The sequence below is a fragment of the Varanus komodoensis genome, unplaced genomic scaffold (assembly GCF_004798865.1).
Source record: "Varanus komodoensis strain SLA01 unplaced genomic scaffold, ASM479886v1 scaffold17, whole genome shotgun sequence".
Classification (NCBI taxonomy): Eukaryota; Metazoa; Chordata; class Lepidosauria; order Squamata; family Varanidae; genus Varanus; species Varanus komodoensis.
Window position 1 is genome coordinate 17,321,625 of NW_025335505.1, and position 24,072 is coordinate 17,345,696.

At 38.9% G+C, this 24,072-nt stretch overlaps 2 protein-coding genes across 2 annotated transcripts in view; one reads left to right on the forward strand and one right to left on the reverse strand.

Moving 5' to 3' along the window:
* The window catches only part of FBXO15 (F-box protein 15), a 32,019-nt gene extending 14,146 nt beyond the window's left edge, over positions 1-17,873 (reverse strand). The window contains exons 1-9 of the mRNA XM_044426280.1: positions 17,811-17,873; positions 13,654-13,773; positions 9,831-9,935; positions 8,264-8,500; positions 7,709-7,915; positions 4,500-4,629; positions 3,175-3,254; positions 1,365-1,510; positions 370-494 (exon numbers count right to left, since the gene is read on the reverse strand). Coding sequence (XP_044282215.1) covers positions 370-494; positions 1,365-1,510; positions 3,175-3,254; positions 4,500-4,629; positions 7,709-7,915; positions 8,264-8,500; positions 9,831-9,935; positions 13,654-13,742 — 1,119 coding nt within the window. The 5' untranslated portion in view covers positions 13,743-13,773; positions 17,811-17,873. The remainder of the gene's footprint in view (positions 1-369; positions 495-1,364; positions 1,511-3,174; positions 3,255-4,499; positions 4,630-7,708; positions 7,916-8,263; positions 8,501-9,830; positions 9,936-13,653; positions 13,774-17,810) is intronic.
* Positions 17,874-18,056: 183 nt separating this feature from the next.
* On the forward strand, positions 18,057-23,717 carry TIMM21 (translocase of inner mitochondrial membrane 21). Its single transcript, XM_044426635.1, has 6 exons — positions 18,057-18,583; positions 19,868-19,930; positions 20,034-20,131; positions 20,983-21,056; positions 23,040-23,145; positions 23,239-23,717. Exons 1-6 carry the CDS (start codon positions 18,295-18,297, stop codon positions 23,329-23,331), a joined length of 723 nt encoding a protein of 240 aa, XP_044282570.1. The 5' UTR covers positions 18,057-18,294; the 3' UTR covers positions 23,332-23,717.
* The last annotated feature ends 355 nt before the right edge of the window (positions 23,718-24,072 follow it).

Genomic DNA, 24,072 nt, shown 5'->3' on the forward strand with positions numbered 1-24,072 from the left:
GGGGGCAGGTACGTAAGGCACACATTTGAAATTCTTATGTACAGAAATTTGAGCCTTAAGAAAATGCATTCCAAGAAAATCACAAAAAGATTAAATGGAAACAGACAAGAAAACCATACAAGCAGCTTAAGTTTGTCAGATAAAACAAAGTTCTACTCATATTAAAAGGCATATGGAACTTTGATGGCTTACATAAAAATGCTAACTCCTAGTAAATATCAGGAGTTTTAAAGTAAAAAATACCTTAATTTAAAGCCTTTTGTTTTAAATAGCATGACCACACTGAACAAGAATTTTACATGGTTAGTACAATTTAAATATTTTTATAAGCAGTTACCAACTTTTTCAACCCAACAGATTGCTATTTACCTTAACAGTACTTTCAAATGCTTCTACCATCCAAGACAACCCAACATTTCCAACAAGAGGTAAATGTTGGGCATTGTTTTTGTAACTTATCACTGTAAGCTTCAGGTATCCATTTCTAATGTAATCTGTAACAATAAGACATAAAATCACATCAGAGAGAATAACCTTGGCAATCTTTTGGACATTCCTCTCTTTTGTCTTTACATAAGATGCATAGCATCTATGAACACAAGAGCCTTGCTGGATACAGGAAATGTTCATTGTTCTGTATCCTGCATGTATCATGGAACAAAAAATTTCTTAGAGCATTATGGCTGCTAAACTGGTTCCTATCAAGGGGTATTTGCTATCGTTGACATTAGGAAAGGGGTAGCCAATTTTCACTCTACTGGTCTTTTTGACAGCTGCACAAACTAAGATAATGTTTCTAGGCGGTCCAGAACAAATTCCACTATTCTCCCCACTTCACTATGAAGGTTCACATTTATATACAGTGTTATTTCCTTACCAGTGAATTAGCTGATGGTGAAGAAGGTATTCCTTTTGTTCTTATACCAACTTAAATATTTAGGAGCCACTGACAAGGGGCTTTCTTAAAACCTTTCAAAAGCTAAGCCGCTTTTCAGTCAACGTATTTTTTAAAACATCAATACTGATTCTTCTGCATTTTTAACATACAAAAAGGCTTGACCTTACCCAGCTTTATGAAAAAAAGTGCATCCTGAAATAAAATGTAAATATTACTGCTCCTGGTCAGTATTTCTACCTGCCTGCCCTTCCTTTAGGATACAGTGAGCTCCTATACATCAGGTGAAGACTCAAGATGCTCTATATTGAAATGCAACATATACATAAGAAAATGACATCTTTTATTTACTACCTTTCTGCACCATTAATATTCACAATAATTATGATTCATGCTTAATCACCTGGAAATCAAAAATTAACTGACCTAGGCTAAATCACTGTAAGCAGATATGCAATCTAAGTACTACCTTTTTTACAGAACAAACTACGAAATGTGCTGCACATGTATGTATTTCCTTTGCTGTGCATGTCAATGTGCAGCTGATAGCCATGCATGCCATATTCTGGGTCAATGTCATCCAAGATAGCCTTAGCTGGCGTAGCAACATAGCTCCTGAAATTAGAATTGGAAAAAGATCCTGGTGTACAAATGCATGCTGAGAAAACAATGCTATTATCATCGGCTGAGGGAATGTGAGAGACACAGAATTTTCATTGAGATTTTTCCAAGCTGCTTTCAATGCTCCGATATTCCAACTAAAACTTTACTGTCATTCAACTGGTTTTTTTGTTTGTTTTTTCTAAATAGCTGATTCAACTGCTTTGTCAGGCACTGTTCAATCATGTTCGAATGAGATAGTGAAATCACAGTTACATTTGTAAACTTTATCTTTTGAGAAAACCACCATCAAAACGCATTAGATACAGAGATGCATATATTCCCTTCAGGTTGTTGTCTTTTGATAATTATTACAGTTATTTGATTGTTCTTTCCAGTACATTTTAAAGTAGTAAGTATCTCAGGCCAGGCAACAAGAAAAGAAAGGAGCTGGGGAGCCTGCTTCTAGGAAAAGGGAGGTATTAAAAAACACCACTTCAATCAGGCAGCTATATTTCAATGGTTTCAGACAATGGTTTGATAACACTGCTGTAATGATTTATCAGAGCAATTCTGAGTAAGGCTTGTGGAAAAGTAAGACAATTGTACATTGCCTCATTCACAACCCAGGCAGCTTGGGTAGCAGTGGCGGGTGGGTCTATGGGCAGTTCAAGGAGGAAAAAACCCTGCATTTTGTGTCCTTTCACTAGAGTAATCTTCATAGAAACACTTTTCATCCTGAAACATGTAACGTCCAATACTTGGATTTCAATCCAAGTGTCATTTCCACAACTCATTATGTCTTTATTTGGGTATGATTTGCCTCTGCTAGTTGTTCCTCTAGAGTTTACAATGTTTTTAGTGAAACAGCACCATTTCCTATAGGTTTTCTGCTGGTACAAGGATGGACAAACATTTGGAGGTGAGCATCACACTGTACGATGCAGAACTATTTGGCTGTAAGACAGACACCCACAACTACCACACATTCATACTTGTCTGCAAGAACTGTTGTTGAGGGGAAAGTTAAAGTTTCTCCCACTATCCACCATGTGCCTTACAGGCAAGAAAGGAGGAGTAGGATGCAGAGGTTTAAACCTTGCTTACTATAGCAATCCCATTACAGGTAAGATTACTGTTTCTTAGAAGAAATTACTAATATAGATTCCTACTACTACTAAATGCTAATGTAGATCCCTACTACCCAGCAGGACAAAGTAAGCAGAGCTCCACAGACCACATGGAGAGTAGCTAAGGGCTACAGGTTGCCCACTTGTCTACTAGCATAATGCTGAAATCAAAAGAATTCCCCATCTCCCACTGACAAAAATAGGAAGGAAAATGAACTACGCCTGTTCCAGGGCTGATATAGCTGATAGACCTAGATTGGGTCTAGGACAACGAAGACATTTTGGATCCAGTGAATCTCAAATCAGTTCCTCTTCATCTATGGAAAGTCCGATTTCAAGGCTTTCTGCCTTCTGCTACATTCAGCCATCAACATGAAGGAATTAGGCCTATGCTGTAAGTAATATAATCAAAAGTACTGTGCCATTACAAGTCTATATTCCTTCTGAAGAGGGACCACAATTCTTACTTTCTATGAAACACTGGAATTAAAAGAGAAAAACAAAATAGGAGCGGCACTGAGAACCCAAATCACTAAAGTCAGTACTTACATTGTGGCAGAGCCAAGGATGCTTCTTTCAATGAGCTGATGGTAATGAAGACTTGCCATGATGAAAGCTATGTCACTTCTCTAAAGTTCATCACAGAGAACATATTTTTCAGTACAAAGTATTTAATTTTCCCAGAGGACTGAACAGCAAAATTCATCTGGGTCCACACAAAAAAGCTGTGTGTTCCAGGACTGCAGCAATGTATCACAAACATTATGATATACCATTTTTATAAGTTAAAAACAGACAGACTCCAATTTATGTAATATACACATTGAATCCCCCCCCACAAAAAAAGAAACAAAACAAGATTTGGGATTTTTCCAGCATTAGTGTCTCAGATCTATAAAAGAAGTCTATGAAGTAGGAGTATCAATTTTGTGTAACTACCTAGTGATATTATAAAGGAAAATTAGAATTAAACACTAAATACTATTTGAATAAACTGGTAGCCCACCGTCCAAAACTTACTATCTTAAAATTGTACAGAATATACAAAATCCTGCTAACAGAGTGAAAATAGACCATTCAGCACTACTCCTTAATGACAAAGTAACAACAAATAAGATTAAAAGCTTTGTTCAACAAAACACAGAGTTAAGACTGGCCCTAAACTTCAAGTGCTTCTCCAAGCAATCCCACAGAGCCAAAGTTTCACACAAGTACAGGATATTACAATGGTACATAAGTACATTGTCAGATAAACATCTATGTATTAGAAAATTATCCAAGTAAATAACCCTTTGTTAACTCAGAACATTTAATCTTCAGAGGAGTGCATATCAACTGCCTCAAGATCAGATTATCTGCTTTCATCAATTTATATTTATACAAGAATTATACCCCTTTTGCCAAGGAGGAGAAAGATTAAAAATGAAACGGAAGGCAGTAGAAGTATTAAATCAATACATAACACTTTCCAGAGCTGAAGTTAATTTGAGAGACTAGTAAGAGTTTATGCACATCTCTATGCAATCGAATAAATCCCTGTCTTTTTGTTCATCTACCAGTCAAACTTACATTAATCCCAACATCTCTCTCTCTCTCTCTCTGTGTCTCTCTCTCTTTCTTGTTTCCCATTATTCTCATTGGGAGGCCAGTGAGAAAAACACTTTCTACCTTGTTTGACATTAAAACAAGGTGCAAGATGCTACACTGACTAGTTGTTAATCTGCTGTATGAAATTAAAAAAGTAATTTCAATGATATAAAAAACCCCAAGAGGGTGTTTTTGTGATGGATAAAAAAGGAAGTTGGAGTTGGCATATATGTTTACATAAAAAGAAACAAAATAAAAACTAACAGTCTTTTATTTAAAAATATTACCTTCCAAAGTCCCACCAGAAGTCCTTGGTCAAAACGATAAAGCTCAACAAGTGCATCACAACCAATCATCTTTGCATTTTCAGTCATATTAGCCAGGTTATATTCGGAAATTAAAGAACGTCTCCAAGGCCTTTCAAGAGATATTAGGTTACTTAAAGAATGGATATTGTTAACATCACAATTCAACTTTTCTGTTTCTGTTAGGTATATGCCAGAGGACTTGCTGCTGTGATACAAACACACAATTTGCATGTATATGCATATAATAATCAGCCTGGGTCCAAGGGAGCCTTTAACCAGAGGTGGGATGTACATACAACAGATACATGCACTATGCTTTTACTAAAATGGGGTAACGGCTACCCCTGAAATTGGGAAATCAAGCACACATTCAAACGCCAACCACATTTACTTTTTAAATAACTTATTCCCCAATGCAAAGATGCACATTTGTTACAGAGAAATAAAATGGCCTGCTGCACTCTCAGGAAATGTCCAGATTTCAAAACCTCAATTTTCCCAGATTTCAAAACTCTAACCCTAACCCTGGCCTTCCTTACAAGCTGCACATTTCTTTCAGAGATCAGAAAGAAAGTCACTTGAGTGGGAGAGACCAAGTGGAGGCCAAACTCTATTTGGATTCCAATGCCAATATTAATCTGGTTAGAAACATATTTCTACAAAATCTCTTTATATTACCAAAGGAGAAATGAGGCTTCTTCTTTAATGATTCCAATTAAATTAAGAAACTGTGCATTTAACAATTTCAGTTCGATTGTCAATGTTCTACACTCCCCATAGGACCAATTCCAGACAACTCACATATAGGTCCAGATATTTCAATTGGTTCAAAACAGAACAGCCAGGTTGCTAGCAGGCACCAGCGGACACACACACCTAACATCAGTCCTGTACCATCTGCACTGGCTTCCAGTTGAAGTCCAGGCCCAATTTAAGGTGCTGGTGAAGACTTATAAAGCCCCAAATGGCTGAGGACCTGGATATTTGAAGGAGCGCCTCCTTTCATATATACCTGCCCAGCTTCTAAGATCTGGAGCGGAGGCCCTTCTTTGGGAACCCTCTCTGGAGGAGATCAGAAGAGTGGCTACCTGGAGGAGAGCCTTCTCTGCAGTGGTGCCCTGGCTATGGAATGGGCTCCCCAGAGTGGTTTACTTGGCACCAGCACTTTTTTCATTTCAGCATCAGGCCAAAGCCGCTTTATTTTCCCAGCATTTTAAATGTTAGTTTGTTTTTAGCATTGATTTTATATTTTATATGTGATGCAGTGTCCTGTATTTATATTATCGCTGCCCTGAGACATTGTAAAGTGCAGGATACAAAATAGACAGAATAGAATAGAATAGGTCACATCCCCTGGCAGGAAAGTAGAGGTGAATGGTACTAGGAAGGAGTAACAAGGAACACTGTTACAGATCAATCAGACCCTTGGTTATTCTCAAAGAGGAGAAATACCAACATGAGGGATGCCCCAGTATAAAGAATGGACAACAACCACCCAACCACCAAAGAGGCTAACTGGTTCAAAGTAAGAAGAACAAAGAACTCCATAGTTCAAAGCCAGAGTCAGGCTAGAACAAAGTGAAGGGAATAATAGTTTCATTCCTGCAGGTGAACAAAAGACTCAAGAAGGTTCCCTTCCACTTAATTTTTTTTCAGCGAGCTGATCACACAGAGCAATATAGTAAAAAATATTTAACACATGTGTTATCAGATATTCCAGTAATACTTGACATGTCTGGGAAGGGAGGACAATTTCTGATGTAACCATTTTTCTCAACGAGGACTGTTTCTCAGACAATACAAATGCACCTCTGTGGGTGAGTCAGCTGGGTGAGAGCATGGCAATCAGGGAACTCTTTACATGTTTTCCTGGACATAAGGAACAACCTTATTTAATTTAATTAAAGAGGAGGCAGAGATATTCTCTGGCTCCTTTGCCTCTGCAACAATTCCATAGCCTTAACAGCATCCCTGGCAGCTTTCAGGCTGTACCTTTTCAAACAAAAGTGATTCTTGAGCCAAAATCAACTAGATCCACAGCATACAATACATGTGTCAGAGCCACCACAAGCAACTCTGGATGTCCTATGGCAAGCAAGTAATATCAATTTTTGAAATCAGTGACTAGCAAGATTTAAGCACTAGAAGCAGTTGCATAACACTTTTTCACCAAATAGACTGTAACCAACCATCATAACTATTGCTGAAGAGATTATCAACTTCCTTATAACTGTCTTCCATTTTCAAGATATAAGGAGCAGCAGGGAATCAATGCCTGGTCTCATTTTCTTAAAGTACAGGCAATATGCCACCTTGATGGCTTTTTGGCAGATAAGGTGGAATATAAAGACAGCCAGCACGGCACAGTGGTTAGGAGTGTTGGACTGGAACTCAGGATATCCAAATTCTAGCCTCTACTTGCCCATGAAACTCACTGGGTGACTTTAGGCCAGTCACTGACTCTCAGCATAACCCGCTTGACATAAAATGGAGAGGAGGATTATGTGAGCTAACTTGGGTTCCTTGCAGGAAAAAGGCAAACTTTAAATATAGTGGCCAAATAAAATGAATGCTAATAAATAGATAACATGTCTATGAGAAACAAAAAGCTGGCATCTGGCATCAATTGTCAATACCATGGCAGATGTCAATACCATGTCAATACCATCTGCTCCTATAGACAACTGACATCTTGACCTTCTGCCTTACAAGTATGGTAGCTTGTAATACAAACAGTGTACAGACCAAGACATGACATGGCACTGTACTCCACTGTGTTACTATTAGGATACCACAGCACTACTTATTACCTCTAGTGAGTAAATGAGATATAAACAGTGCTGCAGAAAATATCCTTTTATAAAGTATAATTATTGTTGCATTTATATCCACCCCTTCTTCCCCTTGCAAGGCACTCAGGGCAGATTACAAAGTTCTTCAATGTATTCTCACAACAACCCTCTGAGTTGGTGAGACTGGGAGTACATGACAGGCTCAAACTCATGTAGTGAGCTCCATGTCTGAATGGGTACTAGAACACTAGAACCCAACTATCTTGAGTCCCAGTCTAACACTCTAGGCCTCTAAGGCAAGTATCATCAAATTATTAATTTGCAAACTTCAAGCAAGTAACATCTATGGAAGATACCAAGAACAAAATTTTAAAAATCAAGTTTAAATTAACTTACCCATTCCTAAGATGAATTTTACTCTTACCCAGAAGTACTGGTGTCACTCCAAATAATTGCAGACTTGACAAGTTATCTAAAGGCCAGCTTATACCATACCAAAATATAGTAACAGATGTCTCATTAAGAGAGATGCCTGCCTGGTCCATTACATGTTCCTTTCCATTTCTCTCCCTTAGTACAATTATCCATCTCAAACCAGAGATTCTATAATTAAGAAAGCAAAATTCAGAACTGTCAGTTTTCTAAGTACAAATATGACATGTGGAAATTTCTAATTGTAGATCTCCACTTTTTTTCCTAAGACGGAGAAGCTAATGAACTTACATTTAGTTATATGATTTGACATTTTGGCTTATTTGCTCTCAAATAAAATTTGTAGATATATTAACATATAAAATGTTCTATGAATTATTTATTTTAGAGTGTGGCACTTTGAGAGATCTCTTTTAGTGGAAAGGTGGAATGTTTATTAGATTCTATACAGCCCAGTAATCAAAGCTCTTCAGGCAGTTCACAGTAATTTAATAAATAATAAAATGTAACATTGCTTACTTGATAACTTCTTTGGTTTTAACTGGAAGACCAGTATAGGTATTTATTGGCTTCAGAAGCTGAATTATCTCATTTTTGCCAGCAGCTATTTTTTTTACAAGGTACTCTTTCTTCCAATATCCTGCCTCCCTATCTTGCAACTCCAGAAGGCTAATAGAGTTATCTGGTTCCTGGACAGTCCTCCATTTCTTTCTTTTAGGGAAGAAAGACTTAGAGTATATTTTGAACCAGATCGTACTGTGGGAAAATTCAGACACATATACACAGCATTACAGGGAAGAAGGAAAGTACAACAATAGTAAAATATAACAATAGAAACACAGAAACAGAGAGAGTCAGGGGTCTTCTGGGCCATCTAGTCTGACCCCTGGCTCCAGCCAGCTCAGTTAAAATACTTAACTTTTTAAAAGAAAGTTTAATTTTTTCTAGGTGGAGAGCATTAAAAAGCATACAGTTCTGAAATAATGTTGAAGACCATCTTCTAAAGAAGCCAGTGGCGATGTTTTCACTGGTATTAATGAAGCTAGACTGCTACAAGTTCTGTTAATTAGCACTACCATACAGCCTTATGCAATTTTCTGTTAATGCTGATGCATTCATCCTCCAGCAATGAAATTAAATGTAGCACATGATTTATTTACTCACAGTTTTTTCCACAACCCTTTAAAAAGACTTCACTTCTGTTAACATCAATACAATAACATCAGTTACAAAATAAAAAGCATAAATAACTACAACCCCATAATAAGCAGTACCCAATAAGACATTACTTGTAGAATAAAGTATGCCTTTCCTCAAGAATATAAGATCTTAAATGTTCAGCTAAAATCAAGCAATACTACTAAGCAATACTTAGCAAGACTACAGAACCTTTAGAAAGGATAAATTTCAGAACAAGTGATACAACCCATGGGCTAGTTTCTTCTGCCAAACAAGCTAACATCAGATACTACTGGTACCTGGGGCAAAACCCTATATAATGATCTTATTGCACAGGGAAGCTTATACTTTGAATCATGCCCAGAACTGTTCAGCTATGATTGAAATCCTGGTGGCAGATATGCAAATCCCCCTTTAAATATAACTCTCCTCCAACCCCTCTTTGCAGGAAATAAATAAGGAAATAAATGCATACAAAGCTACTGTTATTTCAGTATCAATTGTTAGGTTTGCATATATGTGCCATTTACTGTTGTTCTCTTGTTATTAAGCATCTTTCAAGCCACATTTCCAAGGCTTCTGAGAATGCCTGACTTGTAATTGGAGTACAGAAACTACAGGAGTTTATATGTATATAGATGTATAGCATTTATGATCTGTATACTATTTTTCAGCAATAATACTTTGCAAATCAGTAAATGTGGCATTTACCACCTCATACATATCTTTGTCCCTCTTACTAAAATGGATGCAAAATGCTATATAACTTGAGAGCACCATCCAACCAGTTCTGACATATAAACTACAATAACAGTTTTAAGAAGTACAACTTACAATAACTTATTTAAAAGTTCATATAAGTAAAGATTTAGTTACTGCTGCCATAAAAATGTTGCCCGTCCCTTACTTGTCACTGGACAGGTCATAAAAACGCTTATTTACACAGCCAGTACACAGCAAAGACTCAGCATCCAGGTAGGACAGTATCTTCAATATCATCTCTGAGGGTACACTGAAGAATGAAAAATGAGAAACAGAAGAACATAGGAATTAAAAACAACAGTGTGTGTTAGAAAGATATTAATCCCACCAAAACGCAGAACATTACAACTCCATAAGTCCAGAAATGAAAAGAAATTCCCACCTCCCCCTGAAGCCCAATGCCATATGCAGAGCACTGTCACATGCATTTTACAAAAGAAACATATAATTTATGGTACAATCCACTGAGAAATTCTATCTGCATTGTATATGAATACAGAAAAGCACATATTCAATGTGCTCTACCTTAAAGACAGTCTGGAAACTTCAGCTGCTGTAGAATGCAGCTGTCTAGTGTTAGCAGTGATCAAATAATACCTTTACCACACCAACTAAACTAGTAACCAGTGTAATTCTGAGCCTAACTTAAAAGCACCAGCTTCAACCACTAAAACCTTCAATGATTTGGGACAAAATCCCTCTTCATTTGCTAGCTGCCAGATCAACATAAGAAGCCCTTTGTACTTACCCGCCTTTGAGGACAAGTTAAGTGGAAGAACTCTTTTACAGTTCTTCCACTTAACTGCCCTCAAAGATGCCACACCTCTCAAGTAGATTGCCTCATCAGGATCCATCATTGCAAGTTCTTACGAAACCCCTGAAGACTTTGTTTTCTTTGGGCTTTCCCACAGTGTGCCTTACTGGTCTGTTCTTGTTGTTTGCATTGAATGTTTTTATTGCTGTTGTTTGTTAACTAATCACTTTTGTGTTTTATATTGTATGGGTTTTTATTATGCAATCTGCTAGGGGTAGCCTTTCAGTCCTAAAAGCAACTAGAAATATTTTAAATAAATGAATAATATGAAGGGGCTTAAGAAAAAGAATCCACTTCTAATCTAGTGAGCGTGCCCTAGAAGTCTTTCCTAAAAGCTTTGTTCAAAAATCTTTGTCTTTTTGAACAACAACATATTCAAGGGAAAGAGTGCTGTTGCCTTATTCTTGCAACTACAAAGGTGATTATTTAAAGGAAAATACCTATAAAATGAGCCTCCTGTAGCAAACATTCATGCTTGAGTAACACTGCCAGCATACTATTAAAAATAAAGCAACTGAAACAAAACAAATGGTTTGTTTAAAATGGCTTGGATCAAAAGATCCAACTACATCAGTGGAAGCCCACAAGCAAAAGTAATTTTTGCAAGATCTTTGGATCTAATACAAAATAGGTGTGCTTTCATCTCATTAATATGAAGTCAAGGAAATGAAGGAATGGGAGTGCAGCTTCAACAGCTAACACACATTTTCTAAAGTTATAGAACTTACTGAGACAGTAAACAAACCCTTTTGGGTAGGTGGTAAATTACATGAGTGAATATTATTCCATAAAAACTATTACTTCCATACATACAACAGTCTTATTATATACATTATAAGACTTCTTGCCTAGCTTTCTCTTTGACGTACCTGTTTTCAATGAGTAGGGATGTGAGAGGGTTCTCCATGCAAATTCTACCTCTCATCTGAACATCACAGCCCAAATGCAGATTTACTATTTCAGTAAAAGCTAGAGATCAGATCTAGGATCTGCCTTTCATGAGGGGAAAGAAACTTCCATAAGGAGAAAGGATCTGATCGCAAAAGATCCTGTTGCTCTCCCCACAAAGTTCACTCCTGACTCCCTTGTGTAATATTTCCAGAGGGCTGGTGGGCTGCCATGGTAAGGAAGGCTGGATCCAGAATAAATCTGAATCTGACAATTAGCCTCTGTTCTAGTGGAGTCTCCAAAAATATCCTTCAGATGATCAGAGCATGTATATGCTTAGGACCATTTATCACAACCATGTTTATGCCTCTAGTAAGAAAACCACTGCACTGGTGTACTATCCTCATGCTGCAACACCAGATTTAGAGACAAGGCTAATCATTTTAAAAGCCCATTTTTACATTCAGCCATGATATCAAGTCTTGCAATTCATTTAAAGTGTATAATATATTAAATATAAACAAGGGAAGGCAATTTTTTGGCAGTTGCTGAACATATAATGATCCAGAACTTATGACAATATTCTCTTTCTTTGAACTTCTGTTTATGCTGATTATCTTCACCACTGCATTTCTCAAAAAAAGTCTTTTGCCTTTAATCAATTTAATTTTTACTTTGTCCAATTCAATAAAATATGACTATTCTCTAATGACAATGTAACTATTGCAATGCTGAACAGAAACTGTACTTCACTTCAATATTTTTTGTCTTCCAACATAACAGAATGGTCCCTGATTAAACAACGTATTTGCATCCCATTAGCTACAACTAATGTATATCCAATTAATTTCAACTATAACCAACTTTGGATTTGAGCCAGTATCTTTTATTACAGGGCAAACAGAATGTAGATTTCCAGATTTTGAGCTTCAGCATTGTGAAGCTCCCACCAACACAGCCAATGATAAAGTCAGCTGGGAGTTGATCTTATCTACTTCCTGTACACCTGTTTTATAGGTTGAAGTGAAAATTTAATCACTGTGCAAGCACTGAGTTTTATAGTTTTTCATCAAAGGGTAAAAATGAGTTTTCAACACACAAATGATAAAACATTTTTCTATATGTAGTACTATATACAGTACACATAAATAGATGGCTCCCACTGATTCATGGAGACAATGAATGCTTTATCAGAGTCAAAAAGGACAGAAAGAGGATTCTAGATTTTTTTTCAGCAGCTTTGCCACGTATCATAGCTTTATCAATACTGTTAACACAAGCCAGAAGTGACATATTTTTGCAAGATTACCACAGGAAAAGGATCAAGCCATTGTAGACATGTAATTGCTAAATCCATACATGCCAATAGCAACTAGGGTGAATTTATCAGAGGTATAAAGATAAAAATGTCCTTTAATAAAAGTGTTAACTTCTAGGTATGCTCAGCTGAAAAAGGGAAAGGGTAGATTTTTTTGTTTTACAGTTCTAGTTACTAATTTCCAAAACACTATAATCCATTTTATTGATGAGAAAGGGTTTTTAAAACTATTTTATTTATATCCTACAGTTAAAGGAAAACCAAGTCCATAAAACACCTTTCAAAATAACCGAAATGCAAATATATGTTAAAGAAAGAGCAGAAAATCCATAAAACAATTTAATATAAAACATATATGTAATATAATAGAGACAGCAACATTAAAGCATTCCTATCCAGAGTAATAAATTTAGAAAAAAGCAGAATTAAAACTCAGAATTAAAATCAACATGAGCAATTGGAAGCAGACTGGGCAAAGCAGTTTTTAATGCCAATCAAAAAGGGGGCCAAAATACCCCATGGTAAGAAGTTCTATAAAGACAGGGTCACATCCCTTGCTCTTACCAATTTAACTGATATTTGATGGCAAGCCTACAAAAGTACGTGCCTCTTTGAGCATGAAGAAAGAGACTTGGCTGGAACTAGGAAAAGAAACCACTCTTCCCACTGCCAGCTGAGTCCTCTTATTTTTTATGCACTGGAACCAAAAGAATTCATACAAAGATTCTGGGGCCACACACAGGGGACACAAAAAGCCAGCAAATTACTGAAATCATAAAAGGCTGCTAAATATCTACAAGACAGGTGCTCATTTAAGTACACTACTTAAACATAACTTTACGACCACAACACAGCATGTTTTCTATGGAAAAGTACAACTAAATTCAGTGAGACAGATTAAAATAACCATCTTCAGATGTTACTATCAAGCAACAAATTATACTTTACCTGTCAAAACTGACTGCAGAATCTGACTTGATAGAAGACTTCCAGTATTGCTTGTGTGTGGGCATCTCTTTAATTTCAGATAGTTGCATACCTATAATAGCTGAGCCTTCTGATATATCACTAGAAAAGAAACCATTATATTGTGAACTCAAAATAACTATGGAGAAAACTGTTATGAGATCCAAAGTTTTGCATAAGTATAATTTGTCTAAATGTTTTCATCAGTTTGACAGTATTACTTTATTTGGATAAAATAAAATTGTTCCTATTTTAATAATTTTCCTACTGTGCCTTTAACAGCAGCCTTCCAAACAGAATGATATATGGACAAGGCTTCAGATACTGGTTGTACATGGTTTTTGGCATTAATAGCAATAGAAGAAGATCAAAAAAGATTATGGATCTTGCCCTGAGAAAAGTATTGCTTATCATAAGGGTATGGGGCAAGTTGCTTTTCCAAGATACAGATGTCATAATATTATGTGGATACATATCAGATGCAAGAGCTAAACAGAGCTGCCACTGACAGGACATTTTGGAGAGCTTTCATGTATAGGGTCACCATAAGTTGGAGATGACTTGATGGCACATCATATACAGGTAGTACCAGGTTATGAACATTTGGGTTACAAACAACCTATACTTATGAACATGTAGACTGCCATAAACCCTATATGAATATCACTAACTAAAAGCTGTGGCTATCTCTAGGGAACTATGCAACATGAATGGAAAAGCATCACCAGTGGCTGCATAGTTTCCTAGAGATATAATATTGACAACTTTCCATGGAGTCCAGAACCTAGACTCCAGTAATAATCCCCACCCCACTCTCCAGCAGCCCAATGAAATCTTGACTCTCCAGCACCAGGTCCAACTCCATAAGCATCAGTTAATGTTACATCAATGTTACATCAAGAATGTTCTAAACTGTTTTAAATAGTGTTTCTTTTATTGGTTTATTACAATACTGTATAGCTATATTTACAGGCATATATATTGTAAATATTTGCTTGCTTGCTAGTTGCGAAGTTGCATCCAACCCATTGCGACCCCATGGACAACACTCCTCCAGGCTTTCCTGTCCTTCACCATTCCTCAGAGTCCACTTAAGCTCATGCCAACTGCTTCAGTGACTCCATCTAGCCACCTCATCCTCTGCCATCCCCTTCTTCTTTTGCAATCAATTATTCCCAGCATTAGGCTCTTCTCCAGTGAGTCCTTCCTTCTCATTAGGTGGCCAAAGTATTTGAGCTTGAGTATCTGCCCTTCTAAAGAGCAGTCAGGGTTGATCTCTTCTAGGACTGACTGGTTCGATCGCCTTGTGGTCCAAGGGACTCACAGGAGTCTCCTCCAGCACCACAATTCAAAGGCCTCAATTTTTTGGTGCTCAGCCTTCCTTATGATCCAACTTTCACAGCCATACATTGTAAATGAGGACATACATATTAGCCATCTCTATTCAATATCTATAGTTATTTTATTATTACTGTATTATCATTAATACAATGCTGTACTGTGTTTAAGACACTTTACTGAATATGGAAGTGTTTAAGTTGTATATGCATAGAAAGGTAAAACATATACATATACTACAACAAACATTTGGCTCACTCATGAGATCCAACTTATGTACAAGTTCTCGTTCTTAATCTGGGTCCTACCTGAATCAGGTGTAGTTCTAAGGGTAGCATAATTCGCTTTTAACTAACACAATGTTTTCATGTATTCAACTGCAATGTTTTCCAAAGGGTTTGTGTTTCATTTATATGTCTTAAAAGAAATAGCCCATAGTCACAAATGCTGCAAGCTGACGTCCACAACTCAGGGCAATTTACTTTCTGTCTGCCCCTGTACCTTCAGCATCGGGGCCACCTCGGTGCACAGAACAGAATCCGCTGTAGCTCAGCGGAAGACATGAGGGCACGCCACGATTCCCCTAGAACAGCGCGCGTTTGTTACCTATCCCGAGCGGGAGGGCCAAATTCCTCCGGGCTCTCTCCGACGAGAGGAATGACTGGAGACGGCTGCGGACCGAGCCTAGAAGCATCTGCAGTATGCGGGGTGCGCAGGACCCCTAAACTGTGCAGCCTCCGAATCCAGCCGCGTCCCGTCGCCATAGCGACAGCCTCTTCCTCTGGACCTCGCGGCCGTCGAGTCGGAGCCTTGAGCTGAGCGTGCAGAGAGAAACAAAAGTAGTCCCGCACTGAATCTTTCCGCCGGTACCTGTGGATTATTTTTCTCCCCGCGCCTCGAGGGGCGGTCCAGAGGGGCCAAATCTGCCTGTAAGCGAATGCCCGCGCGGCGACCTGAAGAGCAGGCGGGGTTCCTGTTTGTGAATGTCTTTGTCTCGCTAAGGGGTTGCGGGCATCAAGGCGCGGCGACGTGGTCGCGCCACCACGCCATCCTCTACGTGTTTGCTTAGGGCTAAATCGCTTTAAGGGCTCTTCCTCAAGCTTAAAAGAGCGATCTTGGGCTGGTGATCTCCCCGCACCGGCGCACTTCACACTGTAGGGGCTTACTTCCAAGAAGGCGTGTATTTACATCCAAGGAAACAAGCATAAGGTTTCAGCCTTGCAAACATGAACAGTCAAAAGAAAGGGTCCGATGAGCTCGGTGCACTTATTCCCAGGAAAGTGTTTGTAGGATTGCGGTACAAAACTTATCTGGAAGCAAGCTCTACTGAATCCAATACGTAGACCTGTATTGATGAGCACTGCTGATCTGTAACGCTTTTCGATGAAGATTTACTGTGTTTGTGCAGCAACAAACGGCCAATGTTTTGCAATTTTAGATTGTTACTATTGCAGGGCACCTTGCTATCATAATTCTGGAAGGAGATAATAGACGTTCGAAACAATAACAAAACTCACTGATTTGAATACAGCATTTTTCCAAGCTAGGCCTCAATCCCATGCTGAGAATTGCAACGCAACTGAACTCTTTTGCTGTCAAACCGTGTATGAGTGTCTGATTAGGTGTAGGATCAAGTTGCACACGGGCTTGCTTATTTCCTGCCAAAGTTATTAAACATCTTATTTGAACTCATTGTCAAAGAAATTAGGGAGGCCTTCTGTTTTTCTTCTGGGGCTAACAAACATAAATTTTGATTCAGTTACACCTTTGGCTTGTAAACTGTTCTGCTGCATTGAACCCTATTTTGATACTATTATTAATAGAATTATAGATGTATCAATGCAATATACATCAAATGCATTTATTTGTATGTAATTATATATCATAGATCTTATGTCCTGCCCACTTAGAACCCACAAGGAGATAGACCATTGCTGGTGGAATCTCATGTGCTTGAATGCACCTCGATGGAGAAAACCTCCATACAAATGAACTGGCTAGGTTTAAATCCTTTCCCTGACATCTAATTCTCTTTATAGATGCATTTTGAATGGCAAAAGATTCAGACTTCTCAGTCCCCCACATACACCAAATAGCATAGCCCAGTCACAGCTTTAAGATCAGTAGAATGATGGAACCTTTAGTTTCTTTAGAAAGTGTGTGGAGCCCACTTAGCAAATTCAGGTTTGAAGCAGCCCATGAGAGTTGGACTAAACCAAAAGCGTTTTTCCAATACCTGTGTTAATCACCTGGTGGGGTGGTGGGGAAGAGAAACACCAATATGTCATACTGTTTTAGATCCAATTCCATTGGCAAAAAGGTGTTATACAGTGAGTTGTTCTTAATTGCATCAGGTGCTGTTAATCAAGGTGATCTTTTTTTTTTTTTTTTTTTAATTGGAGGCCCTACACATTTAAGCACAGCAGTCAGGACCATCCATGGTCAGTATTTCAAGGACCAGTTTTTCCTAAGTTATATTACTTATTTAAGAATAATTAAAAATTAACTTTGTATTCATTTTTTGTGTGCCTAGAATCTTTAAGAGAAATGTAACAAAGATTTTCAATAAAGTAAATAAGCAAGAAACTAAAAAGGGGAAACTATATCAATATGCACAGATAGTAGGCTTATTACTAGCATTGCCTATGTGAAGGTATCCCTTAATCCTATTTATGTTTAGACAGAAAAAAGTCCTAAGCTGGCTAGGCAATGCTGGAAGTTGTGGGACTTTTTTCTGTGTAAACGTACATAGCATTGCACCCTTATTTTCAGAAGATCTCCTTGAAGTGCAAATAACTCACATAATGCTCGCGCAAAACGAATCACCCTTTCTTAAATCGAAACGATCGAATTTCTACTATTGCACGATAGCTTTACTCGAAGCTGCCTTGCCTAGCAAGTGAACTGAAAGCAAGGGATTGAAGCACGGACAATTAGAGCTTCGTTGCGCTGTAGGGCGCTTTGCATTGTGGTAGAAGTAGTACTTTTCCCGCAAGGACGCGAGAGGATTATGTTTTCTGGAAACTACAGTTCCCAAAGAGGTTTGCAAGCATCATGGCGGAGCCAATTGCAAACCTCCGCTGAGCGAAGCGGTAGTGTCCCCTTCGATTTGTTAAAAGTACACCAACAAGTAAAGGAAAACGATCGAGTAAGATTTTTGCATCTAGATCTACGGATCCTTCATTCTGTGAGTGAACTACTGCGGAACGATGCATCGGATGCGTTGCATATGACGAACCGAGACTAGCTGTGGATTCGTACAGAGAAACACTGAACCGCCTCATAATGCTCTCTTTTTTCCTGCGCGGAATCCACTGCAGCGACAAACTGCTGGGATCCTCGGTGCAGCGCTCGCTCTCACTTCCCCGGAAAGCGCTGCTAAGGACTTGGGCGCGCTTCGGGCTCGGACAAGGGCATGCCCTGCGTCCTGGAGCCGTCCGTGAGGTTGAGAGCGTAAAGCGAAACCTCTGGACTCCGCAGGGGGCCCTGAGAGCCGGGAAGCCGGAGAACAGTGCACAGGTGTCCGTGCAAAGAAGCCCCAAAGGAGGTGCATCTCTGTCGGCTGCTCAGAAAGGTAAAGAGTGGGAAGGTGTGACCATCACTTAGTAGGAGTGGAAAGCTGACATCTCCTAAACGACGGCAGTTCCGCCTCTTTCTGGGCACGACCTTGTTCCGTGTTTCGCTAATCTATGTGGAAATGTCTTTCTGTTGTATCTGTGCACTGTTATCTTAAGCTGTCATAGCCTTGCCCAGCCCGATCCCCTTCAGACATGCTTAGAGAACAACTTCCACCATTCCTGACTTTTGGCCTTGATGGCTGTGACTGATAGAACCTGAAACCAAAAGCATATGGGGGACAGCAGCTTGTGGGAAGCTGACCTAGCACTTATGACTAGGCCAACAGCACCCAAGGGGGATCATCAGTAGCAAAATCTGAACCTGGATCTCACATCTAGGCTGACACTCCTCTCTAGGCTGGTCTTCCCAATGAGTTCTCCAGATTAGTTTTGGACTTAGCTCCCATCCTCCCTCACAGTTGGCCATGCAGACGGGGGACTGCTCCTGCAAGCAAGGTGCCTCCAAGCTGGTTCTTCCAATGCCCAGTGACCAGGCTGCCTGGGAATGAGGGTAATTGCAGCCCAACACATCCGGACGTCACTAGGTTGTGGAGAGCTACTCAGTGATGTTCACTGCTTGCTGGATACCGTTTGTATTTTGTTGTTGCTTAGGTGATGTCTATGGTTAAAGCAGGTAACCAAGAGGAAACGGTTGCTTCACCCCTGTAGAGCTATGTGGCAAGCTGCCTTCAGACATGATGCCTTCCTAACAAATGATGGCATCATGAAAATTTTAAAAGATACCTTTCCATCTGCACAGTGTTGTTCTGGTTAACAGTATTTGCCTGTAACTACATTTGATTGTTCAGTGGCTTGGTTGATCACAGAGTCAGTAGTGCTCATACTGTGACAGCACTGGATACTGCCCAATGCCACGAGCCATATCAAAGACTAAGCAGCCACAAGTTGGTAATTTGGTAAAACAGAATTTGGTGAAAATCTACCCCAAAAGAACTTGCCACCTCTGTGAAAAAGAAGTGGCGCTACCTGCCCTGCTAAAGCCTATCTTGCAAACAAAACTGCACTAAAATGCCTCTAGCCCAATTCTAAGAGATCCTAGGGCAAAATCATGCCCTTTCCTTATGTTGCTATTGTGACAAAAGTAGCTATGCTTTTCATCTTCAGCAGTTTTAGAGGAAGCCATTAAGAGCCACTCAGTGTGTGTAAACAAAATGATATTGTTAGCTTTATTGCCTGATATTCTGTAATTGCTATTTTGTTCCATTTTTTTCCTCTTTCAGTAAAAGAAGCTGGAAGAGATTTCACCTACTTAATTATAGTGGTGGTCGGAATTGGTGTCACAGGTAGTTGAAACAGGAATATTTTTCCCTAATTTACAAATGGAATATGATTCAGTGTTCAGCAGACAAATTCTTGCTTCATTTGTATTCTATTTTCCTGCTTCAGGTGGCTTATTCTATGTGATTTTTAAGGAGCTGTTCTCTTCCTCCAGTCCCAGTAAGATCTATGGAGATGCCTTAGAGAAATGTAGAGCTCACCCTGAGGTCTGTTTCATGTTTAAGTGAAAGAGTTTCTCATTGAGAACTTCCCTTTCTTGTCTCAAAATGGAAACTTTGTTTTCTGTGACTCCTTTTAATCATTGCATCTTTTTCTTGCTTGCTGTAATTCATATAGTCTTGAAAAGAGGTGTGATTCACAGCATCTCAAAGTGGGTTAAAATTGGAATTCGCTGGTCTTTGTTGCAGTTACATGCAGTTATACCAGGAACGTCCTGTTGCCAGGTCACAGTTAGCTGTAAACACAGTTGGATGAATTGAAATACCTAATTATTCTTTTCCTTGATAGTTTGGCACATTCCATAAGATAGGAAATTTTACTAGAGATGGGAGGACAGTGGCAGCATAGACAAGCTCCAGTAGATTCTTCTGTTGTCATGTGTGATAGGAGACCACTGCAGTATCCTTAGTAAATTCCATGGGGCGGTTGACCACATGGCAATGAATATGAATCAATCTGAAAGTTGGATCAAAAGGGTCTATAGTAAAGATCAGGTGATACAAATAATGTAGTGGCTTCTCAAAATGTTTTCCTTAATGAGGAACCCTTCCTTCAAGACTATGAAGGATTCCCCCAGAGGGCTTTTGTTAGCTGAAGACAGGCGCACCCATTTCCTTCCTTAGCCAAATAGACCATGCTGTTGCCCTGCATGAACTGAGACTGTGGCCCAGAATGTGTCTAGCATTCCCTTCTGCTGTTCATTTCAGAGAAAACAACAGCTTGTAGGCAAGCTGTTAGAGAATCCTCGACAGCATTATTGATTAAATTTAGGAAGCTACTCAACTAGTCTTGATAGAAGATGGACCACTAAGCATCCTCTCCTGTCCTTACTGTTTAGGTAATAGGTGTTTTTGGTGAACCCATCAAAGGGTATGGTGAAGCCACTCGTCGTGGGAGAAGACAACTTGTCAGGTATCTATTAATGCATGTCTCTTGAAGGAGCAATTTTCTGCTGTTAACATTATCTATGACCTTGTTTCTTTCTTCAGTCTCTTACCTGGAATTTGTCACAGTTGTTTCTCTCACCGTCTCCTAAAGTCTAAGGAGAAAGTTTCTTGGGGCCAGCATGCTGAATGTAAGCTAGAAGTCCATCTCTGTCCTTTGCAAATAGACCTGCCTGCCAAGAAACTCTTTAGTCCTTTGCTTAGTATTATTTGTTGCCTGTGTCCATTCATGCTGGATCCTAAGGATGCTGAAGAAGACCCTGCTACACCTCCCTCTGAACAGACTACTTATATGTGAATATGACACAGCAACACTGTATGCTGTTGCAGTGGAGCTAGGGTTGGATTCTTACACAAGTGCAAAATACCTGGAGCAAAATAACCATTAGTGTCCTCATACAACTATTGAGAGACCCTTCCACGTCATCCCCTACTGCACAAACAAGATAATGTACTTCTCTAACATGGTGTATATGTGAATCATCACTGGCTAAAGCAAGTGTAATGGCATATCCTAAGTAACTTCCACTGTTATTGTTAGGAACTTTTATATGTCTTTCACTAAGATACTTAAGAACTGTGGGAAGGATCCAGTAATATGCTACCCACTATTGGCATGCAAGCTTTTGTTTCTGCTAGTGCAACAACTTCAGGAGTACTTGCTAGCATTTGGCAGCCCAACATGCTAGCAAATGCTGTTGACATTGTGCAAGCATTGTTTTGTACTAGTGCAGGTTCACTTGTGGTAGTGCAGTGCTTGACTCTTCCCTAGGGAAGGAATCACAATTGCTTCTTTATTCCAGACCTAGACCTCTTTTATCCCTTCTTTCCCTTATGCTTAGACTTTTTTTCTTAATGACCTTTCACCTTAAGAAGGTTGTTAAACTATAAGCTATATAATTTATAACAGTCTTCGCCAGCCTGGTACCCAGCAGATGTTTTGGACTTGAGCTGCCATCAGCTCCATCCAGAAAGTCTAATGGGCAGGAATCCATGGATTACGAGCGTGTATGGACGGCATTGGGCTGGGAAGGTCTGGTTTATAATGAGAGAGTTATGTGGAATGTTTTCAATTTATCTATCTATTTTTTAATTTAATTTCTGTACCACCCAATAAGCAATCATTGCTTCCACCTCTCTGGTAAGAAACAATTACATGTCTACTCAGAAGTCAACCACATGGCTGTCAGTAGTACTTACTCTTAGGAAAGTCAGCAGAGGGAGTGGGCCACACTTGCTTTTGGGAATTGCATTTGCTGAAAGAGAATGGAGCTATTGTGCTGCTGACTGCACCCCATGAAATATGGGATAACAGCATCAAACAGCATCACAGCCACCCACCCTCTTCTCTCCCTATCCCCTTTCCATGCGTTTTTGTAAGAGGACTGGACAAGCTGTCAGTTTTTTTTCCCAAATCTCTGCTGATTTGATCTTACACATAGCAAATGAAACAAACAAAGAACAACTTTTTAAAAGGGGTCCCTTTCTTTGCACAAACCCCCTTTCCTATTTCCCATGCAATTGCATTCTGTGTGGCATAAAATCATTTTTGCAGCCCAGTGGAGCCTGTGCACATGCATTAGCATGTGCTCCAGCATTTGTACACGTGTTCCTATAAATGCCATAATAGAACCCACTGCTAAATAGAAGAGGCTTTAGTGTAGATGCTCCAGGTGGTTTGGATTTTAACTCCAGTTAAACCTAACTAGCATTGCAATGGATGGAATGGTAGGAATTGCAGTACAAAACATCTGGAGGCCACTAGGTTGAGGAAAGCTGATCTAGGTGCTGACAACACTATAGGCTTGGTCTCTCAAATGGTAATTGATTGAGCGAAGCCTGCATGTGTCAAGGTTGTGCCCTGCGATTGCGCTGGCATCATCACTATTATTATTTTGTAAGTGTAATTTTCAGAGCGTGCAAAACCTTCTCTTGTGCTGTTTTCCTTTAGCCATATTGAATATGTAAAAGATGGACTGAAATACATGCGCCTAAAGTTCTACATTGAAGGCTTGGAAAAAGGAAAACAAGGGACTGTACATCTGGAAGTGAAAGAGGTACATCAGCTTCTTTGAATTGTATGTGTCATAATTGAATGCTTAAAATAATTGTGTGAAGGAAGATTTGATTCATCTTATGTTTTTTCATAGAATCCTGAAAGTGGAAAATATGAATATCGCTATATATTTGTGGATTTGGATGTCTACCCTAGAAGAACCATAATAATTGAAGATAATAGATAGGAAAAGAATGGCAGAAGCTTTCCAGGCTGAGATACTTGTTCATGGTACAGGAGTTTACAAAAATGGGATAAATGCAGGAGAAGTTGATTGAAAGGTCATTTTGCCTTTCATAAAATGTCCATGTAATTCTAGTCCGTGTGCATGTAATGCTGGATAAATACTGGAAGTAGAGAATCATGGTCTTAACAGAAAATACAAATTGAATTGATGCTTGTTAATATAAATTGTAAGTAAGTTTTGGCAACAACAAAGATGTGATTCATGAAAGACTGTATCAGTAAATTGCAGTCTTTTACATGCAGAGAGTTTTTTTCGAATTTTATGATGAATTTCACTGATTGAATTGGATTTCCAAGTGGTGCTACAATAAAGACATACAAAATGTGCATGATATCTTTCTTGTCCTTTTGTGCACAGATATTAGAATACACTGTTTATTTTTCTGTATTTATCATAAAGGTTACAGTTGGTTTATAGTAGAGTCTGCTGTATTCTCAGTGTTCTCCCACTTTGATTTTTTTTTGCAGTTGAAAGTAGTGTTTTCAGAAATCTGGAACATTTCCTGGAAAATCTCACAATTGTGAACATGTTCGTGTTTTTTCAAGCACATTCACTGCAATTGTTTGCTACCTTGGTGCCACTTTTTCACTGTTGTTTCTTCTTCCATTAGTTATATTAGTGATCCCATGTAAAGGAATATCATGTAGTAGCAAGCTAGCTTACAGTATTTGATTCTGTAGA

Bases quoted from the DNA above. Each gene is read 5' to 3' on its own strand.
- TIMM21 (XM_044426635.1), top strand. From the start codon at position 18,295: ATGCTCTCTTTTTTCCTGCGCGGAATCCACTGCAGCGACAAACTGCTG. The intron at 20,132-20,982 runs GTCTGTTTCATG...CTTACTGTTTAG, and splicing joins AATGTAGAGCTCACCCTGAG to GTAATAGGTGTTTTTGGTGA. The intron at 21,057-23,039 runs GTATCTATTAAT...GTTTTCCTTTAG, and splicing joins GGGAGAAGACAACTTGTCAG to CCATATTGAATATGTAAAAG.